Raw genomic sequence first — 11767 nt, 5'->3', positions numbered from 1 at the left:
GCAAATAGAAACCGGGCTATTTGCGGGCCATTACCCAGGAGCTCAGCCTCCGTCCAGCTTTCGTCCAATGCTAGGCAGGCCACTCTGGGCATGTCTCCTAACTCAAGACCCAGGTCGTGCATGGGGCTCCAGGCCCAGAGCCCACACCACTGGGCAGGTCAGGACAAAGCTTTAGCAGGTAGTCCAACCACACAGAGACAAGTGCACAAGCCCTGTAACAGTAGTTCCTCCTCTCAAGGGACCATCCTCCAACTTAAAAATAAACTAGGGGAGGGAACTGTACTGAATCAGCTAAGTTGTAGCAAACCCTCCTCCCCAGCCAACAGCCCTGAAGTGGCCCGGAGGCTAGCCGAGGAGGCTACTAAAGTATCCTCTATTTTAGCAGAGGTAAAGAGGAACTCATTGACATTGCACAATGCTTTAGATGAAGTAGAGAGACCCAACTCTGGATGTATGTCTGGAGAAGCTGACAGTTCTGTCTCAAATGTACCATGGCAACATTTGCAGCATCAGACAGTTAAGATGAATATCCCTTTACACGGCCAACACACACCAGCGTCGAACGACACTGACTCTCACTGGGCTGGAAACTTTTTACTATCGGCATGCACACAGGACTCAAACTCTCCAACAACAACCAATCACGGGACACAGCATGGAAGAGGGCAGGCTCAGAGCTCCATTCTATCAGACACAGTAGTGGATGTAGGAGGGTCCCCTGCCCTGCCTTCACGCTTCATCCGTCCATCTCTTCCCCCAGCTGAGACCAGCTCCCCTCTGAAAGACCCCAGGCTGCTGAGAGCCCAGCTCAGAGTCACAGAAAGCCCCACACTGCATCGCTGCCAGCCCCCTCCGTACACTAGAGATTCCTGGTCCTTCGAGCCGGACGAGAGAGCCGACTTCTCCTGCTTTGATATGGGGGATAGGGCCGAGCTGGCCCGTAGGCTCTATATACGCCAAAGTGTGGTGGAAGCCCCTGTCAGCTGGACCTCCAGGCAACCCTGGAGCCACCTGGTGGAGGAGGAGAGCAGAAACTCCAGTTCCAGCCCCATACACGGACCTGGACCTGGGCAGCAGCCCTTAAGCGTGGCCCAGCAGAAAAGAGCCGAGCATAGGAGGAGGGAGGTTCTGCTGCTGGGCCCTGTGGTGCTGGACTCGCCAGAGGAGGATGAGGGCCTGAATGGGGATGGGGAAGAGGTTCACGGACCAGGGCAACAGCGAGGCCTGCTGAGGGTTGAGGAGCCTCCAGAGGGGGAGCAAATCATGGTAGCAGGATCCTCATCACGCAGCTCCAGCGGGGTGACCGGTAGCCTGGGGGAAAGGGACTGTGTGTCCCTAGAGTCCAGTCAGTCCAGCCACCAGAGCAACGAGACAGGGGCTGCCACCTCAGGGATACAGGTGAGACATTATTCTTCAAATATGTTGCATTGAAATATTCATTTTAATATATGGATGTTATTTTGTTAATTTTACCATGTGTGTGTGTGACGGTAAAAGAGTGCCACCAACCGATAGGCATGCCGGTTTAGATATAGGTGCTCCCCGGTTAAAGGACGAAAATGACAGGTAGGAGACAGATGTACGGAACACACGTTTATTACCACACACCAAACAAGGAGGATAGACAACTGCAATTGTTGTAGTGATAGTGTATAGTGGTTTTATGGTCATTCACACACTGGACTGCCTAACAGACAGGCAGTCCAGGGTGGAGGCTTGGGTCCAGTGGTGAGTCGTGTTGAGGTGGTGCAGAGTTCTTCTGATCTGTTGTCTATGCACCCCTGTGTCCAACTAAAGAACTGGCAGGAAAAGGGGTCTGTTACCTCAACTAATAGGGCCTGTGATTGGCTGACCAGGTCAGCTGACTGCGTTCCTTGGCAACCTGGTCCCTAACACAGAGGTGTAAAGTGCCCTATGCCACTGAACAATAGGTCAGGCTGAGGCAGAGAATGGTAGCTTCCTTGGCAGTAAAAAGCTACAAAACTTGTCTTTCCAAATCAAATCAGTCACACATATTTAGCAGATGTTATTGTGGGTGTAGCGAAATTATTGTTTTCCTAGCTCCAACAGTGCAGTAGTATCTAACAAGAATACACACAAATCTAAAAGTAAAATAATGGAATTAAGAAATATATAAATATTAGATTTAGCAATGTCGGAGTAGCATTGACTAAAATACAGTTGAATAGAATACAGTATATACATATGAGGAATAGAAGACAGAAGAATGCTGTTCATTGACTATAGCTCAGCCAATCACAGGCCCTATTAGTTGAGGTAACAGACCCCTTTTCCTGCCAGTTCTCAGCATTTAAACATTGTTTAAACATTATTAAAGTGACCAGTGTTCCATTATTAAAGTGGCCAGTGATTCCAAGTCTATGTATATGGGGCAGCAGCCTCTAAGGTGCAGGGTTGTGTAACCGGGTGGAAGCCGGCTAGTGATGGCTATTGAACAGTCTGATGGACTTGAGATAGAGGCTGTTCTTCAGTCTCTTGGTCCCAGCTTTGATGCACCTGTACTGACCTCACCTTCTGGATGATAGCGTGGTGAACAGGCCGTGGCTCGGGTGGTTGATGTCCTTGATTATCTTTTTGTTCTTTCTGTGACATCGGGTGGGGTAGGTGTCCTGGAGGGCAGGTAGTTTGCCCCCAATGATGCGCTGGGCAGACCGCATCACCCTCTGAAGAGCCCTGTGGTTGCGGGCAGGGCAGTTGCCATACCAGGCGGTGATACAGCCCGACAGCATGCTCTCAATTATGCATCTGTAAAAGTTTGTGAGGGTTTTAGGGGCCAAGCCAAATTTCTTCTGTCTCCTGAGGTTGAAGAAGCGCTGTTGCACCTTCTTCTGTTGTGTTTTCTTCACCACAATGTCTATGTGGGTGGACCATTTCAGATTGTCAGTGATGTGAATGCAGAGGTACTTGAAGCTTACCACCTTCTCCACTGCAATCCCATCAATATGGATAGGAGCGTGCTCCCTCTGCTGTTTCCTGAAGTACATGATCAACTCCTTTGTTATGTTGACGTTGAGTGAGACGTTATTTTCCTGACCCCACTCTCCAAGGGCCCTAACTTCTTCCCTGTAGGGTGTCTCGTCATTGTTGGTAATCAGGCCTACTACTGTTGTGTCGTCTGCAAACTTAATGATTGAGTTGGAGGCATGCGTGGCCATGCAGTCATGTGTGAACAGGGAGTACAGGAGGGGGCTGAGCACACAGGTGGGGCCCCTGAGTACAGGTGGGGCCCATATGTTGAGGATCAGCACAGTGGAGGTGTTGTTTCCTACCTTCAACACCTGGGGACGGCCCATCAGGAAGTCCAGGACCCAATTGCACAGGGCGGGGTTCAGATCCAGGGCCCCAAACTTAATGATGAGCTTGGAGGGTACTATGGTGTTGAATGCTGAGCTATAGTAAATGAACAGTATTCTTCTATTCCTCTTGTCCAGATGGGATAGGGCAGTGTGCAGTGCGATGGTGATTGCATCGTCTGTGGATCTAATGGGGCAGTAAGCTAATTGAAATGGGTCTAGGGTGCCAGGTAAGGTAGAGGTGATATGATCCCAAAGCGGGCAAAGAAAGTGTTTAGCTCGTCCAGAAGCAAGACGTGGTATCTGCGACGTGGCTGGTTTTCCCTTTGTCGTCCCTGATTGTCTGTAGACTCTGCCACATAAGTCTCATGTCTGAGCCGTTGAATTGCGACTCCATTTTGTCTCTGTACTGACGTTTTGCCTGTTTGATTGCCTTACGGAGGGAATACAGTGGGGCAAAAAAGTATTTAGTCAGTCACCAATTGTGCAAGTTCTCCCACTTAAAAAGATGAGAGAGGCCTGTAATTTTCATCATAGGTACACTTCAACTATGACAGAAAAAATGGAGAAAAAAATCCAGAAAAATCACATTGTAGGATTTTTAATGAATTTACTTGCAAATTATGGTGGAAAATAAGTATTTGGTATTTTATCACAATACTTTGTTATATACCCTTTGTTGGCAATGACAGAGGTCAAACATTTTCTGTAAGTCTTCTGGGTTTTCACACACTGTTTCTGGTATTTTGGCCCATTCCTCCATGCAGATCTCCTCTAGAGCAGTAATGTTTTGGGGCTGTTGCTGGGCAACACGGACTTTCAACTCCCTCCAAAGATTTTCTATGGGGTTGAGATCTAGAGACTGGCTAGGCCACTCCAGGACCTTGAAATGCTTCTTACGAAACCACTCCTTCGTTGCCCGGGCGGTGTGTTTGGGATCATTGTCATGCTGAAATGCTTCAATGCCCTTTGCTGATGGAAGGAGGTTTTCACTCAAAATCTCACAATACATGGCCCCATTCATTCTTTGCTTTACACGGATCAGTTGTCCTGGTCCCTTTGCAGAAAAACAGCCCCAAAGCATGATGTTTCCACCCCCATGCTTCACAGTAGGTATGGTGTTCTTTGGATGCAACTCAGCATTCTTTGTCCTCCAAACACGACGAATTGAGTTTTTACCAAAAAGTTATATTTTGGTTTCATCTGACCATTTGACATTCTCCCAATCTTCTTCTGGATCATCCAAATGCTCTCTAGCAAACTTCAGACGGGCCTGGACATGTACTGGCTTAAGCAGGAGGACATGTCTGGCACTGCCCCACTGTAACTACACAGTTTGTATCCGGCAATATTCCCAGTCACCTTGCCATGATTAAATGCAGTGGTTCGCGCTTTCAGTTTTTCGCAAATGCTGCCATCTATCCACGGTTTCTGGTTTCGGTAGGTTTTAATAGTCACAGTGGGTACAACATCTCCTATAGACTTCCTGATGAACTCAGTCATCGTATCCATGTATTAGTCTATGTTATTCTCAGAGGCTACCTGGAACATATCCCAGTCCTCGTGATCAAAACATTTTGAAGTATGGATTCCGATTGGTCAGACTGTCACGCCTGCTCAGGCTCCTATGCCTCAGCTGGCTCGCTAGGCTCCCACGCTTCTGCCAGGCTGGCTTGTCCGGCGCCCGGGTCTCGGCTGGCACCGTCATGCTCGACAAGGTGGGACGCTGGGTGGCGCCCCTAGAGGGGGGGGGGTAATGTCACGCCTGCTCCTGCTCTTTCCCCCTAGTACTCGAGGGCACCTGGCTGCCCTGCATTACGCATTCCTTCCACCATCATTACGCACACTTGCCTTCCCTCGCCACGCGCATTAGGGATTTATTGGACTCACGTGGACTCAATCACCTGTTTATTACCTCCCCTATATTTGTCAGTTCCCCACCTCTGCTCCCCGCTGCTGCATTAATTGTCACACGTCTGTGTTTTACCCTGACGCTGTTCCTGTCCTGTTCCATGTCTGTTCCTTATTAAATGTTGACTCCCCGTACCTGCTTCTCTACTCCAGTGTCGGTCCTTACAGAGACAAGCGTTGACTACACCTCCAGTTTGAGTGTCTGCCAATAGGAAGGGAGGAGAAAAATGGAGTCGTGATCAGATTTGCCAAAGGGAGGGTGGGGGAGGGCCTTGTAGGCATTTCGAAAAGTTGAGTAGCAGTGTTTTTTCAGCGTGAGTACTACAGTCAATGTGTTGGTAGAACTTCAGTAACATTTTCCTCAAATTTGCTTTGTTAAAATCCCCAGCTACAATAAATGCTCCTCTGGATATGTGGTTTCCAGTTTGCATAAAGTCCAGTGTAGTTCTTTGAGGGCTATCATGGTATCGGCTTGATGGGGAATATACACGGCTGTGACTATAATCAAAGATAATTCTCTTCGGAGGTAATACAGTCAGCATTTGATTGTGAGGTATTCTAGGACGGGTGAACAAAATCACACTAAGTACATTATGAGTAGTTAATTATGAAACAAACACCCCTGCCTTTCTTCTTCCTGGAGAGTGCTTTATTCCTGTCTCCTCAATGTACTGAGAGCCCAGCTGGCTGTATGGACGGAGACAGTATATCCCAAGAGAGCCATGTTTCCGTGAAACAGAGTATGTTACAATTCCTGATGTCTTTCTGGAAGGAGATCCTCGCCCTGAGCTCGTCTACTTTCTTATCCAGAGACTGAAGATTAGCGAGTAATGTACTCGGAAGCGGTGGATGGTGTGCACGCCTCATGAGTCGGACTAGAAGTCCAATCCAAATACCTCTTCTCCGCCTGCAGTGTTTTGGAGCAGCCTCTGGAATAAGTTTAATTGCATTGGGAGGTACAAACAACGGATCAAATTCGGGAAGTCGTATTCCTGGTCGTAATGCTGGTGAGTTTACTGCCACTCTGATATCCAAAAGTTCTTTCCGGCGGTATGTAATAACAAACTATTTTCTGGGCTAATAAGGTAAGAAATAACACCCCAAAAAACAATACTGAAAAGTTGCTTAGGAGCTAGAATAAGAGCTGCCATATTTGTCTGCGCCATGTCTCCCAGGGCTAGAGAGAGGGTTAAGAAAAGAGGGTTTTTAACAGTGGCTTTTGTATATGTGTACATGTCTGTGTGTATGTCTCTTTGGTTGTTCCAGACGGACAGTGGTTCTGCAGTCCCAGGCCCCTCCCTCCACTCTCAGAGGATAGCTCGTGCCAAGTGGGAGTTCCTATTTGGGACCCCCGCTGAGGAGGATGCCAGCAGGGGGGAGAAAAGTGAGAGCATATTTACCACCCATACTCATTACCCATAGAGAAAGATACAGTATTAGCTATATACAGTATTTATGTCTATGACTATGTCTATGGCTCTTTAACTGTATAGAATAGACCAGTGGTATTCAAAGTCAGGTCGCAACCCCTAGTGGGTTTTCAGGAAACTGCAGTGGGATCACCAAAATAAAATACTAATATTTAGAGTACTGATTATTGTATGGGACAATATACAAACTTTTTTGAGAAAGATAATAGAAACATTTTATTGTGTTGAGTAAATGTATTTTGTTTATTTATTATTTATTATTTTAATTTCGCTAAGAGTTGAAAATGCAATGAATATATGGTTATTTGTTGATGTAAAAATCGAAATGTACCGATTTAAGGTTGCGTCATTAGATTTGGGGAAGGGTGGGGTCGAGAGAAGTTCTTGGGAAAACAATGTTGTCCCCGGTGAAAAAGTTTGAATACCACTGGGGTAGACACTATACTATGTGAGTCAAGTGACATGAAACGTGTTAAAACATGCTCAGAGGTCAGTCTTCAGCAACCTTACAACAGCATTAGGATTAGCATGACAGCACAGTAATTTTCCGTTCCTTTTCATCAACGGCTTCTTCTGTTCCATCATGACAGATAACATCGAGGCCTCGACAGCTCCTCCTAGTGGCCAGTCCAGTGAATCCCCCACCCCCACGCCCCCCACCTCCCTCCCCCTCATCTCGGCTAATCATGAGGTGCAGCATGTGGAGGTGGAGCTGGTGACTCCTCACCCAGCTGTGGCGGGGGCGTCGCCCAAGACGGGCATCATCCGGATGACCCTCAAGTACTCGGAGACAGACCTGGATGCCGTGCCCCTGCGCTGTTACCGCGAGACCGACATCGATGAGGTGCTTTTGGCTGAGCAGGAAGACGCCGACTCAGCATTTGGCAGTAACCGTAGCGTGAAAAGCACGTCGGGTACAGACAGCAGCCCCCTGGGTGTCTGTCCCTATGAGAGCACAAGCGCGGAGGAGGAGGAGGTGGAAGGAGAGGAGGAGGAAGAGGAGCTGGAGGAGGAGGAGGTGGTGAGCTGGGCCTCAGTGAGGATGCAAGGGGACATTAAGAGACAGCAGCAGCAGCAGGTGATTAGTCAGCTGCTGAAGAGGTGAGATGAACATAGACACATAGGCACGTAGAAACACACACTCACAAATGCATACACACACATTCTTAAAAATATACTTTAAAATATGCTTACAATCACACACACATAATCATACACACGTATGTAATGCAGAGACACAAACACATGCTCACACATTTGAAGTTTGATTGTACTCATAGCAGTCTGTAATAAAAATCCTATCTATTTCTAGCATCTGTCCTTGTGAATAAAACAAAGGAGCTTTGAATGAAGATCAATGATCAATGTTTCAGTTGGCGTCGTAATTTTTCTCCCACAAGAACACTGGTGAAGCAGGATCTGGCAAGAGCTACAGTAGTATATGAATGTGTGTCTCTTTCCACTACCTTGTTGTATGTTTCCTTCTGCTACCTTATATCATCCTAACAAACCTACTCAGACCTTTCAAACCAGTTTGATGAAATGTTTTGCTTTAGCATTCAGTTTTCTAAGGTCAAACATTTAGAGTATACAGTGTGCCATAGTCAGTCAATACACTAATAATGCAATCTTTCAGCTGATTTCCAAGGTGACTCACTGAGAATATTAGACTGTACTAAGAGAGTAGGTAGTCTTCCAGTGTATCATTCGTGGTCTCTCTCCTCCTTTCCGTCTTTCACTCTCTACCTCTAGGCCGTTGGACAGTTTCTTTGACAACCTCCCGGCCCTCAAGTCGCCCGTCCTGTTGTCGGGGCCTCGCCTCGCAGGCACCTCCGAGGACAGCTTTAGCCGCCATTTTGAGAGCATCATGGAGTCACACTGCGCCAAGGGCACGTCCTACGGCAGCCTGGACCTGGACAGTGAGGAGCTGCTGACCTCCAGCACACAGACCGTCCTGACCTTTGACCTCCCCACGCTGACCCCAGAGATCCAGGGGGGTCAGATGATCTGTCAAAGCGCCCGGCAGATTGTCAAGCTGAGCTTCGCCCCATTGGCCCACTGCGAGAGGGGGACAAGCCTATCAAATTCCATCGTCACGGTGACGGGAGACTCGGATGCCACGCGTGCCCCCTCCAGCGAAAGGCTGAGTAGTAGTAGCCCGGAAGACACGCCCCTGAGAGGGGGAGGGGGCGGGGCACGGATGCTGGGGAGCAGCTGGTACAGCAACCCCACATTCTCCTTCCCTAGGTCAGTGATGTCATACAGCAGCAACCCCTCCCTCTCTTTCCACAGGTCAGTGTTGTAATCATTACTATTCTGGTGTAGTACTGTATGAAAGGCCAGACCTGATAGGCTACTGACATACAGTATGAGGTTATTCTTATAGATGAAATAAAGCCAAGACAGAATCCCATTCCAAACATACAGTATGGTATAATGTGAGATGTAATTAAAAACAAATAACCACTATATTATAGTGTATGGTCTATGTACAATATTAGAGGAAAACGTGGTAAATACTGTGCATGTACTTTGAAAATATACATTTTTAGTGTCGTCCCCCAACTTTGAATCAATGTCAGTTTCCAGACACCCCAGTCCCAGGCTTGTCTGCTGGGACAATCACCTGCTGCAGTGCGATTTTGAAGCAGAACTTTTAGTGAAGGTCGTTAGGAAGCTGCCTGCCTCACCTTACCACTGGTTTCAATGGCTGTGTGTGTGTGTGTGTGTGTGTGTGTGTGTGTGTGTGTGTGTGCGTGCGTGCGTGTGACGGCTGGAGCAGGTGACTGGTACTGACTGAGGCAGATGGCTCTGGCAGCACAGCTCTCATCTTCAACCATCCTCTCCTTAAACATCTCAACTACTGAACATATCAAAGTGATTAAGCTAGCTGTACTATTACTGTCAATAACAGCATAGCTGGAACGCACTCTTTACCAATCAGATTGCGTGGCAATATCTATCCGTTTTATAAGTATAAATTATTATGTATTATCATATATTAGAATATATGCAAATGCTAAAATATTGTCATTTAAATAGAAATATTCAATATACACTTCTGCTTGTTCATTTAACATTTTCAATCATTCATCAACACCATGATAACAGAATTATGCTAGGGGTTTGGAACCCAGCACCATCTGGTAGGTTTTGTGGTTACTGTAGAGAGGAACTGAGGTGCTGATGAGGGAGAGAGAGGAGAGCCTTGTTGTTTGAGTGTCTGTATTTGTGTTTGACAGCACTGAGACACAGTCACCTTGTGGTACAGACCACTAGATGGTGATAAAGGACCATGTTGTAGGTTGTGGTTAAAACTGTCTGAACATACATACATACATATATTGTATTTTACCCCCTTTTTCTCTCCAATTTCAATCTTGTCTCATCACTGCAACTCCCCAACAGGCCCAGCTGGCAAAGGTCGAGTCATGCGTCCCCCTGAAACATGACCCGCCAAACAGCACTTCTTAACATCTGCCCACTTAACCCAGAAGCCAGCCGCACCAATGTGTCAGAGTAAACACCATTCAACTGATGACCGTGGTCAGCCTGCAGGCGCCCGGCCTGCCACAAGGAGTCGCTAGTGAGATGAGCCAAGTAAAGCCCCCGGCCAAACCCTCCCCTAACCTGGACGACGCTGGGCCGATTATGTCCGGTTGTGATACAGCCCGGAATCACTGTGATGCAGTGCCTCAGACCGCTGCGCCACTTGGGAGGCCCCAACATACGGGTTTTTTATAGCTGAACGTGTGGACCACTTATGGTGTCTACTGTAAGTGATCTTTTTTGGAGAAAATAGTATTATATTTGCATTCTTCAGTTAACATGGCAGAATTATGTTTATTGTTCACAAGATTGACATTTTAGTAGACGCTCTTATCAAGAATGATTTACAGTAGTGAGGGCATACATTTTCATACTGGTAGCCCATGGAAATTGAACCCACAACCCTGGCATTGCAAACACCATGCTCTACCACCTGAACCACACAAGGTAGTAGTGACTGGTCAAGTTAGTGGGTGTGTGTGTCTGTGCGTGCCGGGTGCGTGCGCTCCTGTGCATGCGTGCGTGTGCGTTAGTGTGGTACTCGGGTCACCCACACCCGGCAGAAATTGCTAATAACCCATCGCAACCGCCCGACGATACAGTGAGTGTACAAAACATTAGGAACACCTTGCTAATATTGAGTTGCACCCTCTCTTGCCCTCATAGCAGCCTCAATTCATCGGGCATGGACTACAAGGTATCAAAAGGAATACACAGGGATGCTGGCCCTAGTTGACTCCAATGCTTTCTACAGTTCTGTCAAGTTGTCTATATGTCTTTGGTTGGTGGACCATTCTTGACACTCACGAGAAACTGTTGAGAGTGAACACCCAGCAGCATTGCAGTTCTTGACACACTCAAACCGGTGTGCCTGGCACTTACCACCATACCCCATTCAAAGGCACTTAAATCTTTTGTCTTGCCCATTCACCCTCTGAATCCTTCATTAACCTATCTCATCCCCTTCTTGTTCCCCTGAGTAAAAACGTTTGTGAACCCCTAGTCTATATCATGGAAAGAGCAGGTGTTCCTAATGTTTTATACTCATGTACTGTATATGCTAAAGTGAAGATCTGAGGCCTGCACCCTAATCTGCTAATATAGAAAATGCACTGTTGGCTACAGTCAGAGATGATGGGACGATTTAGATATGTTTCTGCTTATAATTTGACATTTTGGAAGGCTATTTGTTAGTCAACTTGTCTATAATTAGATACAGTACAAGCAGCTTCTCTTCTGTCGTTATATGTTGCCTTAGAAGACTAAATAAACCCTTGCTCTTCAGAAAAATGTCATAAATCGATAGAATGAATCTAGAATCTAGATGACATCTGTAAATTTCTCTGTCATCTCCGCTTCTTTCAGGGGTCAAAGATGTTTAGAGATTCAACCTGGTCTCAGAGATTTTCATATGATTCTGTACGTAAAGCCGAGACAATCCATTTAGTATGATATGTTATGTTTCGTATGGTATGTATTAATTTGTGGATGTCCATTACCCATTTTGAAGGATATTACGACTCTGCAAAACATGCAATATGTTCCGAATTTGTTAAATGTACA

General features: G+C 46.8%; 1 protein-coding gene across 3 annotated transcripts in view; it reads left to right on the top strand.

The window, feature by feature from the left end:
- The first annotated feature begins 527 nt into the window (after positions 1-527).
- The window catches only part of LOC135524023 (PH and SEC7 domain-containing protein 1-like), a 77596-nt gene continuing 66356 nt past the window's right edge, over positions 528-11767 (top strand). For all 3 annotated transcript variants that reach the window (XM_064951141.1, XM_064951143.1, XM_064951142.1), the window contains exons 1-4: positions 528-1398; positions 6492-6609; positions 7246-7756; positions 8408-8947. In XM_064951141.1, the coding sequence (XP_064807213.1) occupies positions 916-1398; positions 6492-6609; positions 7246-7756; positions 8408-8947 (1652 nt within the window). In that variant the 5' untranslated portion in view covers positions 528-915. The remainder of the gene's footprint in view (positions 1399-6491; positions 6610-7245; positions 7757-8407; positions 8948-11767) is intronic.

Source organism: Oncorhynchus masou, chromosome 31 (genome assembly GCF_036934945.1).
Source record: "Oncorhynchus masou masou isolate Uvic2021 chromosome 31, UVic_Omas_1.1, whole genome shotgun sequence".
Lineage (NCBI taxonomy): Eukaryota > Metazoa > Chordata > Actinopteri > Salmoniformes > Salmonidae > Oncorhynchus > Oncorhynchus masou.
The sequence above is the reverse complement of the archived record's forward strand: the minus strand, read 5'-3'. Positions and strand labels throughout refer to the sequence as shown.